This window comes from Lepidochelys olivacea (genome assembly GCF_965140295.1).
Source record: "Lepidochelys olivacea isolate rLepOli2 genome assembly, chromosome: 4".
NCBI classification, from domain to species: Eukaryota; Metazoa; Chordata; order Testudines; family Cheloniidae; genus Lepidochelys; species Lepidochelys olivacea.
Genome location: NC_140414.1, coordinates 32,583,542 through 32,601,768, shown reverse-complemented (window position 1 = coordinate 32,601,768; position 18,227 = coordinate 32,583,542). Strand labels below are relative to the sequence as shown.

Genomic DNA, 18,227 nt, shown 5'->3' with positions numbered 1-18,227 from the left:
TTTCCTTTTAACATTTTAGAATAGTGGAAACTTCCATTCACAGTCTGAAATTAAGGCCTAATGTTTCTAGTATAAAAAAAGTTCAGATATGTTTTACTGTGAATACTTCTGTGCCCTAAAGTTCAAATCCCTTCTTACCCCCAAATCCAGGGTTTTCACAACCTGACTTCTCTTCAGCTAACTTGCATCCAAGCCCTGATCTTGCCTGATAATCTGCACTGTTCTATCTGATGGGTGTGTATCTTCACTATGTATTGAAGATACTTAATTCCACAATGTACTCCCTATCTCCCCTTACATCCTCATATAAATGTTGGCAAAAAGAAAAGGAGTACTTGTGGCACCTTAGAGACTAACCAATTTATTTGAGCATAAGCTTTCGTGAGCTACAGCTCACTTCACATCCGATGAAGTGAGCTGTAGCTCACGAAAGCTTATGCTCAAATAAATTGGTTAGTCTCTAAGGTGCCACAAGTACTCCTTTTCTTTTTGCGAATACAGACTAACACGGCTGCTACTCTGAAACATATAAATTTTGAACAGGAAAGAAGGAATATAACCCTGTGATATACTGCAACATGAGAAAACCCTCTAAGTAGATCAGCAATTGCCCGATTCTACCCTTTGGTTCACTTTAGAGAGAAATTGGACCACTTAAGAGAAACAGTGTCTATCCCTTCTATGAACAAAAAACAAACTATTGTGTAACATGAAGTAAACCATTTTTTCATATTTGGATAAGTCAACATTTTTTTAAAAATCACCTTTTGGTTGGGCATAGTCTTTATAAGTTTGAATCCCAAGGTGTAATTTTTCAAGGAAGTTATAAGCACCTGAATATATCAGCATCGAATGAAAATGCTTATACAGCTGACACTATGGCATAAAGCTGCTACTGTGGGACCATAAAACAGCAAATAGTAAAGGAAACTGCTCATTATTTACTTGTGAAAAAAGACTGTGGCCTTTAGTGTGTTTAGTTTTTGCTTTCATGTCTCCACTTCATCAGTCATGACTGGAAGAAAATACTCTTAAATGTGTTCCAGTTGAGATAAAAATATTCACATCCACTTCCTCGGTTTTTTTTAAAACCAGGAGCAGTAATCATTTTGTAAAAATAAAAACAATGTTTGTCTTCCTTTGTACCATTTCATAAGGAGTGCTCAGTGGTGATTTTAGTGTATTTTTCTCTGTATGTTAGGGATTTCTCGTGTCTGATTTCTCAAGACAGCAGAAGAGGCCAGATATAAGAGTAGAATCTATGTCTCTCTCTCATGTCTAGGATAATGAAAAAGAAGAAAATTATATTTTTAGTGATCTTAAGAAAAGGCTCCCTCTTGGTTTTTTTTTTTTAAAAGGATGACAGTACAATTCAGCACACAATAGATATATAGTCAGTATAATGAAATCTTAGAGTCAAGAATAGAATTTCTTAAAAAAGAGTTAAGGTGATTCAATGGAATTCAGCTAATACCCAGAAAACAATATTATATTTGATTTACAAAAATTGCACACCTTTTAAAACCCCCAAACCTTAGAAAGTCTGGACATGAGCAGGTAAGAGTCTGTTCAGTTCTCAGTGTTCCCCAACCCAAACTTAATGTTGTCTCAGACAAATTGCAATATATACAAAGGTCAGAATAGCAAATTTTAAGAGATTATCGAAAATTGATGTTTATTGTGAAATATCAGATTTTCAGGATGCACATTTTCCAGATTTTTGGTATCGCTTTGAGCTAGGATTGATATCAAACAGTTAGAGCAACAACAAAACTCTCTCTCTCTCTCTCTCTCTTTGCACATCTATGTGGTTTAGACATAAAAGGTACTCCTTCTTCTTATAGAATCATAATATTGTATGGTTTGAAGGGACCTCAAGAGTGATCCTGTCCAGCCCCAGGGCAGCTACAAAATCTTTATTGGACAATGTCTGGGGACTTTGATTGTTTGGGCCTTTTTGATGATGTCACAGCTATGCACTAGTTCCCAAAATGCACAGCTGGAAATCCATCACTTAAAGACACACAATTCCCCTCCCCCACAGTCTGTTTTGTATATTCAAATTGTGAGAGTTGGGGAGGAAATGTGATTTTAGTTAGCTCATCATTGGTCAGTTATAATGGCACTCCATGTATTACCCCTTTTTTGTTTCAGTCAAATACTTTGGTAGCTGGCAACTTATTTTAATTTTCCACAGCATTTTAATTTTTAGCAGTGTATCAACTTGCTCATCGTTTTTACATTCTACTAAATATCCCCATCCTCACAGCCTCCTCGCTCTTACTATATTCTCTATGCTTCTTTTTAACCCAATCAGCTACTTTCACAGGGTTAACGTCTTATTTCTTTGTCTAGGGATCTTACAATTTTGACATTTTGGTTTGTTTCCTTCCTCAGCACTGTTATTTTAATGAGATTATCATCCATCATCTGTTTCTGCTTTTACTTTTCTCTTTTTTTATTTTCTACTTTGTGTCCATTCTTTATCTCTAATAGATATTTCTTCAGTTTCCAGAGTGGCTTCATTTGGAGTCAGAAAATCTTCCATCTCTTGCCAGCCCAGCCAGCCTCCAGGCTAACTGCCAGACTTCCCCTACTTTTAGGACCAAACCCAGGATAGGTGCAGTGAGTATGGTACATGAGTCCAAGTATGGTCTTTAACACTTTCTTGCCCTGCACAGGATATCACCCTGTCACACATTAAATGAATTAAGAAGTGGCTAACTGACTTATCTCAAAAAGCAGTTGTTAATAGAGAATAGCTCAGATTAGATTATCATAATGGTCCATTCTGGTCTTGAAATGTATGAATCTACTCCTGACTGGATCAGCCATCAGCTGCAGCAGTTCACCAAACAGAGCCAGCCAGATAATGTCCTCAGAATATTCAAGATCCAAAAGCAAAATGGTATTCAGCTCAGCACCACCAATAGGTGTTTCCTTAGGCTTACCAACTGTCATAAATATAAAGGGAAGGGTAAAACCCTTTGAAATCCCTCCTGGCCAGGGGAAAGCTCCTCTCACCTGTAAAGGGTTAAGAAGCTAAAGGTAACCTCGCTGGCACCTGACCAAAATGACCAATGAGGAGACAAGATACTTTCAAAAGCTGGGAGGAGGGAGAGAAACAAAGGGTCTGTGGGTCTGTCTATATTCTGTCTTTGCCGGGGATAGACCAGGAATGGAGTCTTAGAACTTTTAGTAAGTAATCTAGCTAGGTACGTGTTAGATTATGATTTCTTTAAATGGCTGAGAAAAGAACTGTGCTGAATAGAATAACTATTTCTGTCTGTGTATCTTTTTTGTAACTTAAGGTTTTTGCTTAGAGGGGTTCTTTATGTTTTGAATCTAATTACCCTGTAAGGTATCTACCATCCTGATTTTACAGGGGGAATTTCTTTATTTTTATTTACTTCTATTTTTATTAAAAGTCTTCTTGTAAGAAAACGGAATGTTTTTTCATTGTTCTCAGATCCAAGGATTTGGGTCTGTGGTCACCTATGCAAATTGGTGAGGCTTTTTATCCAACATTTCCCAGGAAAGGGGGGGTGCAAGTGTTGGGAGGATTGTTCATTGTTCTTAAGATCCAAGGGTCTGGGTCTGTAGTCACCTAAGCAAATTGGTGAGGCTTTTTACCAAACCTTGTCCAGGAAGTGGGGTGCAAGGTTTTGGGAAGTATTTTGGGGGGAAAGACGCGTCCAAACAGCTCTTCCCCAGTAACCAGTATTAGTTTGGTGGTGGTAGCGGCCAATCCAAGGACGACGGGTGGAATATTTTGTACCTTGGGGAAGTTTTGACCTAAGCTGGTAAAGATAAGCTTAGGAGGTTTTTCATGCAGGTCCCCACATCTGTACCCTAGAGTTCAGAGTGGGGGAGGAACCTTGACACCAACTAACCAATCAGTGCTGATATTGAACAAAACACAGCCTAGCCAAATTCCTGGAGAATTTATTATGCTATGTATCTGCCATCGAGTTAAACACACCTTTCCATTCTACTGCAGAGATCTTCTATCAATGACATCATAATCTCAGGGACCTGGAGTTGCCTCATCAGATCCCAGAAACTTGGTCAGTGCACTGAATCAAAGGCCTCATGGAAGTCTGTAAAAGATTGCTGCATGTACTTATTAAATTCAGCCATTTGTTTGAAGCTAAAGATCTGATTGACAGTGAAATCATAGATATGTAGGGCTGGAAGAGACCTTCAGGAGTCATCAAGTTCAGCCCCCGGTGCTGAGGTAGGACCAAGTAAACTTAGATAATCTGTGATAGGTGTTTGTCCAACTTGTACTTAAAAACCTCTGATGGGATTCTACAACCTCCCTTGGAAGCCTATTCCTGCGCTTAACTACACTGATAGTTAGTTTTTCCTAATATCTAAGCTGAATGTCCCTTGTTCCAGATAAAGCCGATAACTTCTTGTCCTATCTTCAGTGGATATGGAGAACAACGGATCACAGTCCTCTTTATAACTGCCTTTAACAAATATAAAGACTATCAGATTTCCCCTGAAAAGATACCGGAGCAAACTATTAAACAATCAGTTTGTAAGCACCATGAGGATAATATTGTTTTAAGGAACAGCCATCATGGATTCATCAAGAACATATGCCAACTTAATTTCATTCTCTGACATGGTTACTGGCCTAGTGGATGGGGGAAGCAATAAATGTGATATATTTTAACTTTAGTAACGTTTGTGACACAGTCCCACAAGACATTCTCATAAGCAAAGGAGGGAAATGTGGTCTAGATTAAATTATTATATGGTGGGAACAGAACTGGTTGAAAGACTGTACTCAAAGAGTAGTTGTCAATGGTTCACTGTCAAACTGAGAGGGTGTATCTCGTGGGGTTCCACGTGGGGTTAGTCCTGGGTCCACTACTATTCAATATTTCATTAAAGACTTGGATAATGGAGAGGACAGTATGCTTAAAAATTTGCAGGTGACACCAAGCTGAAAGGGGTTGCAAGCATTTTGGAGGACAGGATTAGAATTCAAAACAACCTGGACAAATTGAAGAACTGGTCTTAAATCAATAAGATGAAATTAAATAAAGACAAGTGTAAAGTACTTCACTTAGGAAGGAAAAATCAAATGCACAACTACAAAATGGGGAATAACTAGCTAGGTAGTATTATTGTTGAAAAGGATCAATGGGTTATAGTGGATCACAACTTAATTATCAGCCAACAATGTGATACAATTGTGGAAAAATGCTAACATTATGGTGTGTATTAACGGGAGTGTCCTGCATAAAACGTGGGAGGTAATTGTCCTGTTTTACTTGGCGCTGGAGTACTGTGTCCAATTTTGGGTGCCATGCTTTAGGAAAGATGTGGACAAATTGGAGAGAGGCCAAAGGAAAGCAACACAAATTATAAAAGGTTTAGAAAAGCTGGTATAAGAGAAAAAGGGTTTTTTTTTTTGTTTTTTTTTTTTAAAAAAGACAGGTTTCCATTCTCATTGTTTCCTTTTTTAAAGATAAGTACTGTTTTTGCCCTTCAGTCTTCTGGGACCTTGCCTGTCGTCTTGAAGATATTTTCTAACAGTTTGGAGATTGCGTCAGCTAGTTCCTTAAATACCCTAGGTGAATTTCATCAGGCCCTGCTGACTTGAATACATCTACCTTATCGAAATATTTTTTAAACTGTTCTTTCCCTATTTTGGCTTGTGTTCCTTCCACGTGTTGTTAATATTAATTGTGTTGAGTATCATTAACCTTTTTAGTGAAGAGTGAAGCAAAATAGGCATTAAACAACTCATCCTTCTTGATATCATCTGTTATTGGCTCTATTTCCCTGCTAACTAGAAGACCTATGTTTTCAATCATCTTTCTCTTGCTCCTAATGTTGGTAAAGAACCTCTTCTTACTGCCTTTTATGTCCCTTGCTATGTGTAACTCATTTTGTGTCTTAGCTTTTCTGATCTTGTCCCTACATGCTCTTGCTATTCTTTTATATTCCTCCTTAGCGATTCTTCCATGTTTCCACTTTTTGTAATAGTCCTTTTTGATTTTTCAGGTAATTTTAGAGCTCTTGATGAAGTCATATTGGCATCTTACAGTTCTTCCTGTTCTTCTTTTGCGAAGTCTAAAGCCACCCTAAGTTTCCTGGCCTTTGCCATAAAGTGCATAATTGATTTGAAACATTAACATGGAAATAAAGAAATTCCCTGGGACTGAAAACAGTGCAATATCTCAAAGATGGGTAAAATGTAAATAATGATGAGGACAAGGCAGCCAAACAGAGTGATCTAGATTGCATGGTAATCTGAGCTCATTCAAGGAAAACATATTTTAATATAGTCAAATGCACAGTTATACATCTAGGGAGAAGGAATGCAGGCCATACCTAGAGAATGGGGGGTCTATATCCTGGAAAATAGTGATTCTGAAAAAGTTCGAGGGGTCATAGTGAATAAGCAGCTGACCATGAGTTCTTAGTGTGGTGCTGTGGCAAAAAGGGCTAATGCAATCCTTAACTGTATGAACAGGGAAGTGGTGAATATGAGTAGGGAGGTGAATTTACCACTGTATATGGTGTTGGTGAGACTGATACCAGAATAGTGTGTACAGTTTTGGTGTCTATATTTTCAAAAAATAATTGAGAAACTGGAGAGGGTGCAGTAAAGAGCCAGAAAAGTAATCCAAGAGTTGGAGAAAATTCTTTGCAATGAAAGACTTAAAAAGGTCAGTCTGTTTAGCTTATCAACAAGAAGATTTAGAGGCAACTTGATTACAGGGTGTGAGTACTTTCACTGGGGAAAAAAATACCAGATAATAAAGGACTCTTTAATCTAGTGGAGAAAGGTATAACAAGAACTGTTACCTGGGGTTCCAGTAAACCCGAAGCTCTCTGTACCTGTGTTACAGTGAACCTGAAGCTCTTGTTACTTTACTTTTTGCGAGTCGGTATCAGGACAAACCAAGGGAGACACAGCACTTCTGTCTGCTATGTGGCTGACACAAACAAATCAAAACCACATGCTTTCACTTAAAGCCAGTACTTTTTAATTCCCTGCACCTCCAACAGAATGCATCTCCTTAGTCACTGCTTTATCTAGTCTCAAGCATGCACAAATACAATAAGTTATAGAGCACCCCAAACTGCAAAATATCCCTTAGGATTACCCCTCAGGAGTTTGGAGTGGTTTTTGGGTGATTTCAGCTGTAGCGTTCCACTGGCCAGCTGTCCATCTGTGGCTGGAGATCTTGATGTGTCTACAAAGCGATCCGTTTGACCCGGACTCCCAGTTTCCTTTTATACCTCTCAAATTAGAAAAAACATGTCAATCTAAAGTATTGCATAGCTGATCAAATGGAGCAAAAGCAAAGGTTGCAAGGTTTGCCAAAAACAGGATGTGGTGTTGTGGTTTTTGGGTCAATTAGTCTGGCAGGTGTATATATTTCTAGGCTGCCTGTTTTTCACAGACTTTCACCCCTGCACTCCAAGAAAAGGGTGCAGAGCGTCAGGTTCACCCCTCACTTCTGCCTTCCCCTTAACTAAGCTAAGTTACTGCAAAGATCCACTAAATAACTATTCCTAGCAATAAGCAAAATAATTGAGAGACCATCCCAATAGTTGGCAGTGGCTTAGGTACCTGGTTGTTTGTTAAAATACCCCTCTACAGAACCATTACTTGGAAGCGGAAACCGAATAAATTCAAATTGGAAATAAATCACAAATTTTTATCAATGAGGGTAATTAACCTTTGGAACAAACTACCAAGGGAAGTGGTAGATTCTCCATGTCTTGAGATCTTTAAATCAAAGCTGGATGCCTTTCTGGAAGATATGCTTTAGGCAATCACAAGTTATCCTTTAGTCAAACACAAATTATTGTGCTCAATGCAAGGGTAACTGTGTGAAATTTAAGGGCCTGTGATATATACAGGAGTTCAGACTAGATGATCTAATGGTTTCTTCTGGCATTATACGCTATGAATCTATGAATACTTTAGAAATACCGAAATAGAATAGGGTAGGATTTTTTCTTACTTATGCCACTGTAATATAGAGTAATTAGAGTTGGCTCTGCATTTACACAGGTGTAAATTAGATTAGGGCATGATTTGATCTCACTTTCCTATCGGTTCATATATTGATACTGTAGACATTCACATATTCTTATCAATGTCAGGATTATATATCAAGTTCATCAAAATATATTATATTGCTACAAAAAGTAAAATATTGATTGTTTCCATTTGTAATTAGAAAGCACATTGAGCTAAATTCTGCATTCCCTTACGTGGTGTTCACAAATGAATTCAATGGTAGTGAAGCTTCTGCGACTGAGTGTAGAATTGGGTCCTCTGTCTTTAAGGTATGATATTTTCTTGCAGGATATGAAGGTATTTGGTTTTCAAAATATTTTAAAATATCATTGCTATACTAAGTAGCCATAGTTGGATGGAATCTGAAGATTTGATAGCATTGACAGTATTCTCTCTTTGTTCTTGCTAGGCCAGAATATCTAGAAATTTTATATTTTCCTCTGATATATTAAGCTGTAGATTCCCAATGGCTATGATAGAGACATTTAAAAATTAGGCAATAAATAATGCAAAATACAATTTAGTTTAATCCTATAAAATACATGAAGAAAGTTAGAAATAACTTTTAGCATGACAGTTCCTCAATAATATTAATGAATGATAGTCTTTTATAAGACACCTCATCTTTTTATGTCTAATATAGATATTAGTAAAATTACATTATATGCTGAATAAAATTGAGTTACAATTACATGTCAGTCCTTATTCATTTGGATATTTGAAACTGACTTTGAAAACTACAAGGACCATGATTAGATTTTTAAAGATTCTTGCCCTGAAGAATCTTTTTCCTTTAATAGAAATTGCATATCATGAGAGAGGTTGTTTATCTAGAAATAAGAGGTTGGATTGAAATACGCAAGTCACTTAACTACCATCAAAATAGCTGAGACATGATCAGATACTCACTTTGCCAGATATATAAAATAATTAAATGTAAGGTGCTTGGTACACAAAGAAATTATATATATAAAAAAATCATGGCCTGCAATTGGACTTATCAGCTATAAGCAGCGCTACATGTTTAGCATAAATGATAATAAAGCACATAAGTATATGGACATGAGATCAACAGTGAAGAGAAAAATGTCTTTTTAACTGTTAGGTTCTTTGATGGATTTTTTCTTAACCCTGTGTCATGTAGTGTTTGCAGATGGTTCAGAAGCAGCATGCATATAGTTAGGGCAATAGGGATTAGGGATGTTTCATCTAGTCATGCTGAATTTTGTTTGGTCAGCTGTATTTGTTACACCAAGAGAAGTGTCACAAAGTATTAGTCAGCTCAGTTCTGGTGCTGGAACCAAATAATAAACTTTTCACTTGTATAATACCTTTTATCTAGGGATATTAAAAGACTTAAATTACTAATTTTGGCACTTGTCATCCAGGTTGGAATTAAGTTGTGTGACTAGAATTATTGTTCTGCCAACTCTTTCCCACTTTTTGCAAGGTTTGGATGTTGCCATCTGATACATTAATAGCAGATTTGCATCCTGTTTGGGGCTTCCTTTTGTAGGTGCTGGAAAATAGACTTTATATGGGTGAAATCCAATGGCAGAACACCTGTTGACTTCAGGAAGGCCAGAATTTCACATTCTGTGTCTTATTGTTGGATTTTAAGCATGTGAGGAACAGGCAATGTCTTGAAAGTCTGGCCTTAATGTATTATTAATATTAGTATTAATGTTTATTTGGGTTGCTGTCCATTATCTACTGTGCTATTTCCACACACTTAAGGACTGTTCTGCTCCAGGGAACTTACAATCAAAGGGGACAAACAGTTTCTAAATAAAAAAATTGTTAAATTTAATGTAGAATTTGCACAGTACTTCTGGGGAAGTGAGTTTGCACACTGGATGTCAAAAAGAAATTAGCTAGAACTTAAACTGAAATAAGAAATTCAGAAAGTTGAACAGAATATATGACATTGGAGAATATTCTGTGATCAAACCATCTAGTCTCAAGGGCTATCTTACGTGTATAATATTATGAACCAGTCTTTTTATGAACTGGCTAATGTTCATGTGCTTGCACAGCAGGACTGGCTTGGCGTCCTCTGTCAACTTTAATGGCAGCCATCTGCAGCGTGCCCATATCTAAAATATGCAGAGATGCGATGTGGAGTTTGTTATGTACCTTCACAAATCATGTTCTCTCCACGTGGCATCAGGACCTGATGCTGGTTTTGGGAAAGTAATGCCTCAGAGCTGTTCAGCTCACCTTCTCAAAGAGGTCACAGCTAACTTACGGAGTGTCTTACAGTGGCGCTCTGTGAAAGCAATATCGGGAAGGTGAAAATGAATTTCTTGCCATTAGTAAATCTTAATCTCTGAATTTGTTATTTAGTTAAAGGTCCTCAGTGTGGCAGAAAGGTTTGGTTTTTAATCGTTTTAATCTATTTTAAGGTTTGTTAATAACTTAAGCAAACCCAGTAACATTGAAGATTTGACATGGGGAATATTGGGTGTCTTGGTCCACTTCCTTCTATCCTCATTGTTTTTCTCATCCTTCATGTTATATTTTAACTTTGGTTGTAAACTCTTGGGGGCAGAGACAATAAGTGTGAATCTGATCTCAGTGATACTGGTTTTGCAGTGGCATAGATCTACTGATTTGCTTGAAATTATTCCTGATTTAAACTGATGCAAAAGATTCAGAACTATCATCTTTGATCTGCAAACTGCCAAGAACATGTATTGTACTGGAAAAATAAGAATCTTTATTAGTATTACTGCTAGAAAGCCAGTTTTCCATACCAGTGCCTGAATGCACAGCTAAATTAAATGTACTCTTATTAGACAGATCTCTAGAAAGAGTGCCAAATTAAATCCTTATGTAATTATCACTGAGACCAGGGATGAACTAGTTCCAGTTTTGGTCTCTGTTACTTTTATATTGTTTTTATCGATATCTCCTTCTGAAGGTTCTTTAGCCTTTTTTTGGGGTGGGGGGGTGATAGTCATTGAAAAGAATTTTCTCTTCAAAACTGTTTTAGGTTGTGTGGAGCTGCTAGAGGGGATATCTTGGTATGTAAGTCACAGTTGTGATCTCCTCAAAGATCTTTTTTCAGAAGGAATTCTTTGCCTCCATCCATGGCAGCTGCATTTGCTGGAATAGAAGGGTAATCCAGGCTATCTTTGCTCACGTGCATTTTAGCCGACTACAGGACAGGTACATTTCCCTCCATCCTACTTGAATGAGGCAGGAGGTAGCAAGACCCTTGCTTCATTCACTGCACACATTGTGTCATATTCTGATATCCTTTCTCCGCTTGAGCAGCAGCTTACTTCAGAGGTAGCTTCATTGAAATCAGTGGAGTTACTCACAAAGATGCCACTCAGCATATAAAGGTGGCAGAATCTGGCCTCACTGAAAGGTGAAATCTGCAAAGCACCTAAGGTTCACTTGAGAGGCTGTCTGTCTCTTTTCTTCCCCATCCTCCCTACGCCTGGATACTAGGCATGTGAGTTACCAGAAATGTGACTTAATTTACAAGCTTTCTCCCACCCATAATACTGTCATTTTTCCATTGGTTTTCCCTGCTTTTAAACTCCTTTTCTTTCTGCTTTCTGTCTACTACCATGATCACATGATCGCCAGTGCCAAATTTGACTTCTGCACCCTCCCAGCTTCTGCACTTCTATAATTAGCCTCAGTCTCACTCGCTGTCATGCTCAGAAGCTTAGTCCCTTGGGTGTGCACTAATTCAACACGCTTAATTCTGTCCTCACACCCTCAATGGCAGCAGATAGTGTGAAGCTTTGACTATATGTGGCAGGTTTGTCAGTTCCACTAACAATTGTTTTGCCACTGCATTCTTAATTTTCCCCCAAATGGGAACATTAAAAAGAGTGAGATGATGATAAAATTTCTGGTGTGCAGTGATGGCTTCTTGAATAAGGATCTAATGACCTTATAGTTTATTTGCCAAAAAATTCAGTCTCAGTTGATCTGAAACTGTGAATTGACTGATTAATTTGAGCTGGGAAAAGATTTTTCAGGGCCAGCTCAAAAAACTTTGCATGTGTGTCCCCCACCCACAATAACATTTAGCCCAATGGTTAGAGCACTTGGCTGGATGACACCCAGATTTGAATCCCCACTCTGAAGCAGGGATTTGAACTCAGATCTCTCCACTCCCCAGGTGATCATCCTAAGCATCAGACTGTAGGCTATTCTCAGATGCATTGCTCTCAAGCTCTCCTGTTGAAGCTTTCCATTTTGCATAAATATGTAATTACTCATTCGAGCAGAGTCTTGAACTCCGCTCTCTCCCCTATCAGGTGGGTGCTCTGTCCACCAAGCTATTGACTATTCTCCTCTTAAGCTCTTTGGTTGAAACAGTTCCGCTTTGTATTCCTTGGGCCACAGAGAGTAGGGGCTTGTCTACACTACCAAGTTTTGCTGACAAAACTTATGTCGACAGCCAAAAGTCACCAAAAAAAAAATCGCCAAAGGGTGTTCACACTTGCTCCCTCTGTCAACAGATCATGTCCACATTGGGGCCACCATCATCGACAGGGTGAGCAATGCACTGTGGGTATGTATCTTGGGATTCTCTCCGAGTTCTCCCACAGCCCCCTCAGCTGTCGAGAGCAGCATCATGAGTAGCTCTGTGAGCTCTCCGTGCTGAGGAATGGCAAAGCAGCATAGCAGTCTGTCCCCCGCCCCTGCAGCAACAGTCTGCCTGCTGCTGTGTTCCTAGCGCAGGGCAGAACAGGAGCATTCCAGTGATTTGCTTTTTGTTTGTTCCCCAAACGGAGCAGCCCACAGACACTTCCCATAGCACTGAAAGGGGAGGGGCGCATGCCTGCAGGGCAGCATAGATCAAAACACTGTGCAGAGCAATCAGGGCAGGCATTGTGGGATACTGGCAGAAGCCAGTTCTGTCGACAAAACAATCAGCAGTGTCTACGCTGGCTCTTTGTCGACAATAAAGGAAGGAGAAAAGACAAAAGTCTCTCGTAGGGGTGTAAGATTTTTGTCACCAAAACCAGGCGTTTTTCGTAACAAAAGTCCCTTTGTAGTGTGTACGCTTTTGCTCTTTTGTCGCCAAAAGGCAGTTTTTGGTGACTAAACTGGCCAGTGTAGACAAGCCCTAAGAACAAGAATGGCTGTTTTGCCTGGTGATTAAAGCACTCAGGAGATGTGGATTCAAATCTTTTCTGCGCCTGATTCAGAAGAAGTAAGTGGAAAATTCCTTGTGGAAGAGAAATTTTGACTCCCTGAAAAGAGACCATCAGGATTTACGTGGGTATTCAATCACTTGAGACAGTTTTTTGCTGGATGTGATTTTGCAAATGCTGTGGTGAAAAGAACTTTCTTCACCCCCACACTGCCACCATCAGAGAACTTCCTTTAAAAAAATATCAATTTGACTTGGCTGCATATGTTTGGTTGGTTGCAGATTATTTTGTATGCGTGAATGGTGACAGGTGATGACAATTAATAGGATACTTAGAAGGAATTGTATTAATGATTAACAATCACACTAGCAATAGACTGGGTTGCTGTCTTCAGGGTCTTCTCCCCTGGAGAAATCTGAAATCAGTTGGATCCTGCGATCTTCATGATTAGACTACTGAAATAAGTTCTCTATCCTGATGGAAACAAAGATGAAACTACACCTCATACTCAATTTACCTATGATCTGATCCTACTGAGTATTTAAAAATTACACTCTTAATACCCAATTCCACTTGTAAATGAAAATCAGATGTGTGTCCAGGTATACATGAGAACTAGGGATGTGGCCATGAGATCCGAAGGCAACCTAAAAGAGCCTTTGCCTGCATAGACATTGAAGTCACTTAGAACAATAATCCTGGGTGACTGCAGTGATAGGTTGGACAAGAAATTGGTTTGTTTTAGTTGGAGTTCTCTGGTGCAGCTGGGTGGCTTGGGACATCCCAGTTATTTCCACCTTTTCCCCATTCCAGGATTTTAGCACGTGGTGAGTACTCTCAAAGGAGTATGATTATAACCTCCAGCATGCAAGTAACATGGGTGTATACTGCCTTTCTGTCTCGGTTGATGTTGCATAATTAATATTTTAAAGATATATCTTAAATTGAGGGCTTTAGTTGTTGTATGTCTGAATTAAGCTAAATGTTAAAATGTGTGCTCAGAAAGTGTGGGTGACAGGGTGTACCTGCCCTTTACAGTTTTAGATGGACCAGTATTGTCCTGTTAAAGTTTTCCTAAAACTTACTCGTGGGACTGGTGATGTAGTTTGTGGGGCAGAAGCAATGGTCTTATGGAGAAACCCACTCTTCTAATGGTTTAGGGCCTATGAGCAGGGTGAATTTGATCTTTCCTCACCTCATAGTGGTACGGAATTAAGCTGGTCCTGTGTGTTTCCAGCCAGCCTCTCTCTCACTAGACCAAGAGAGCATGGCAGAGTGGGAGCTATAGTTCCTATGGCAAACAGGAGTGTAGTCTATGGCTCCAGCAAAATCTGCTGGGAAAAGGGGCTGGGTATATAAAAAAACTCCTCTCCCACAGAATGGGGAAAGAACTGGAGAAAGCTGAAAGGGTCAGTGGTCTCTCATAGAAGAATGGGCAACTAACCCACTTGTTTGTTTGCTTTTTCTGTTATATGTAACTGTGTGTAATTTAAGAAAGACTTTTTAAGTCTGAAGAGGGGCCAAGCCAATTTAAGAAAATGACTGGGAAAGAAAACCAGTGGCATGGGAAATTAGTCCTGTTACAACCCCCCCACTCCACCACCACCACCACCATGGGTATGATCCATTGTTTTGTTTGGCCTGCCACATTGTGTTAGATGTAATAGATGGAAGGTGATATTTGAGAACATTCACATAAAGCAAAGAAATTACCAGAGGCAAAAAAGATTAAATTCTTAAAACTGCCATTTGCATAGTTGATTACTTCCATGCAAAAGATGTGCTGTCAGTAACCGTGCTTGATTTGTAAGATGTTGAAAATTACCCAGTAGATGAAAAACAAACTTAATTTTACAATATATACAATATATCTAATTTGCTAGTTGCCTTTCTATGCCTTTTGACGTATGATTGACTAATGCTTGTGGTTTTTAACTTCAGTACTGAGCCTAGAGTGTTTTGAGAGATGCAAATGGAAACACCAAAATAAATTATATATCTTGCAAAATCACAATTTCAGTTGAAATAATGGAAGAATTCTCATGCTTAAATATAGCAATTCTTGTTTTATAATACGTTTTGCTTTAAGGTACTTCACATTCATGCATATGTTTTAAAAAAGAAACATTAAAACATCAAAGATACAAATTTTGTGGTTTTTTGGAATTCCTAAAGAGTTGCTGATACATCAGAAATCTTAGAAAAACGTTGTTTATCTACTTACAGGAAATTTTGCATCAGAATGATATATTTTTTCTGTTTCACTTTCATCTGAGGCCTATTAAAAAGGTTCTTAGTGGGAAATGGGGATTTTTAACCGAATGCAGGAGCTTGTGCCTATAGCTTCCCAGCCATATAAACTTCAGAGGTGAAGTCCTAACTCCATCAGAGTCAGTGGCAAAACTCCCACTGCTTTCAATGTGGCCAGGATTTCACCCCAGAAGCCTGTAGATGCAGGTTCCATTGAACTTTGATTACCAGTCTCTCCTATTCAGGAGGAGGTGCGGTCATATGAATGAGCACTCTGTTTCCCATACTACAGGATTTCCATATTGAATCTTTGTGTTTGGTCTGTCTTTTTTCTCTAGTTGGGACCATACAACCTGCTGGAATGACTAATAGAGTTATAAATCTGGAACCACCCCCTGTTGTGGTTTCAAGTGAGGACCTGTACAGCTCCATGCTAAAAAAGAGAGTATGCCCTCCTAGGTGTAGTGGAGCGCTCACAAAGAACTCTGGGATCTCTCTACATCACTGGAGTGTCCTGATGGGTCTTATCCTTCCTCATTGCAATCTACAGTGACCTTTTCAAACCACCAGCTGCAGTCTTGCTGTCACTATGTCATTATGGTCTCATCCGCCACGCCAGGGTGTTTGGACAGAAACAGTCTGGCGAGAGGAATGGATCTCTGTTATGATCCCCAACCAGTCTATTGTCACTGACCACACAATTTGCCCTCCTGGTTTTGACCTGCCCCATCATCAGTGGTCCCTGTTGAACAGGTTCCGGACCAGGCAAGGTCTCTGTGCAGCTAACCATTATCGCTGGAGCTTTTGTGATAGCCCTTTGTGCAGCTCCTATGCAACACAGATGATGACACACATTGTCGATGAATGCCTGCTGTCAAGGTTCCTTCCCCATTCTGAACTCTAGGGTACAGATGTGGGGACCTGCATGAAAAACCCCCTCAGCTTATTTTACCAGCTTAGGTTAAAACTTCCCCAAAGTACAAACTATTTTAACTTTTGCCCCTGGACTTTATTGCTGCCACCACCAAGCGTCTAACAAATATATAACAGGGAAAGAGCCCGCTTGGAAACATCTTTCCCCCCAAAATCCTCCCAAACCCTACACGCCCTTTCCTGGGGAAGGCTTGATAAAAATCCTCACCAATTTGCATAGGTGAACACAGACCCAAGCCCTTGGAACTTAAGAACAATGAAAAAGCAATCAGGTTCTTAAAAGAAGAATTTTAATAGAAGAAAAAGTAAAAGAATCACCTCTGTAAAATCAGGATGGTAAATACCTTACAGGGTAATCAGATTCAAAACACAGAGAATCCCTCTAGGCAAAACCTTAAGTTACAAAAAGACACAAAAACAGGAATATCCATTCCATTCAGCACAACTTATTTTATCAGCCATTTAAACAAAACAGAATCTAATGCATATCTAACTAGATTGCTTATTAGCCCTTTACAGGAGTTCTGACCTGCATTCCTGCTCTGGTCCCGGCAAAGAAAAAAGACACAAACAGAGAGAACCCTTTGTTACCCCCCCACTCCAGCTTTGAAAGTATCTTCTCTCCTCATTGGTCATTTTGGTCGGTGCCAGCAAGGTTATCTTTAGTTTCTCAACCCTTTACAGGTGAAAGGGTTTTTTCCTCTGGCCAGGAGGGATTTAAAGGTGGTTAGCCTTCCCTTTATATTTATGACACCTGCTGACTAGGTTCAGCGGTGGCCTAGAAGAACTGCATCATGCCAGTGAAGATACCATTGCTTTGCTAGATGACTATGCACATGCTAAATAATAAATTGCAATATTTAGGGTGAACGGAAGGGACAGTGATGTGTGTGGTCTTTTGGTTTTTGTTCCTTTACTGATTCTCCCGGGCTGACTTCTAATGTTAAGCAGACAGATAGGAAGATGCTGTGATGTTTGGGCTGTGGGGCGTTTGAATGTCAGCCAGCCAAGGAATAATTGTAACTATTCAAAGAACAACCTGCTCTCACAATAGGATGTCTCTAGAATTATTTAGCATCCTCAGTAAGTCTGTCAAACTCATCCCCATGAACTTATTTGCAGATATGATTATAAAACTGGTGTGTGTGTGTAAGATGCATTTCCTGGCAGCTGCAGAATATCTAATGTAGCATTCTGCAGCTGTTGGAGAAAGAGGTTATATCTCCCTTGGAATTGGGGGGAAGGAGGAGGAGGCTCTCCCTTATAACCTTTAGTCCAGTGGTTAGGGTACTCACGCAGGATGTGTGAGACCTCGGTCAAATTTCCCCCTCTACGTGATAGAGCAGGGATTGAATGTGAGTCTCCCACATCTATGGAGAGTGTCCTAACCTCCCTAGGCTATAGAGTTATTTTCCCCTGATCTGATGACTACTCATTGTCATTCATAGTTGCAATTCGTAATGATCATGAATAGTCTTTGGGTCAAGAGAAAGAGAGTGAGAGCTTGCAGGGGCGGGTTAGGGCACTCACCAAGGATGTGAGAGATACAAGTTCCATCCCTGCTCTATCTCAGGCTGAGAGGGAAATTCAACCTTGGTCTCCCACATCCTGGGTGTGTTCCCTAACCATGAGTTAAATCTTATAATGGAGCTCCTCCTCCTTCCCCGCACCATTTTGTGATTCAAGTCTCCCTTTGCTTTTGGCAAATTCCTCAACATTGAAATTAAAAATTTTGATTTATTGACTCACTGAAAATTTCAGTGCAATTGCAAAGTATTTCATTTTTGGTTCGATCCAAAACAAAACTTACTTGGGAATTGCCAGTGAACCAAAAAATCCATTATTCACCCAGCTCTAGA

General features: G+C 39.3%; 1 protein-coding gene across 2 annotated transcripts in view; it reads left to right on the top strand.

Annotated features, from left to right (window-relative positions):
• The window catches only part of STPG2 (sperm tail PG-rich repeat containing 2), a 410,524-nt gene that overhangs the window by 155,596 nt on the left and 236,701 nt on the right, over nt 1-18,227 (top strand). The window contains exon 12 of one of the 2 annotated variants that reach the window (XM_084625501.1): nt 2,497-2,625. The exons of the other annotated variant lie outside the window; for it this stretch is intronic. Coding sequence (XP_084481627.1) covers nt 2,497-2,625 — 129 coding nt within the window. The remainder of the gene's footprint in view (nt 1-2,496; nt 2,626-18,227) is intronic. 2 annotated transcript variants of the gene reach the window in all.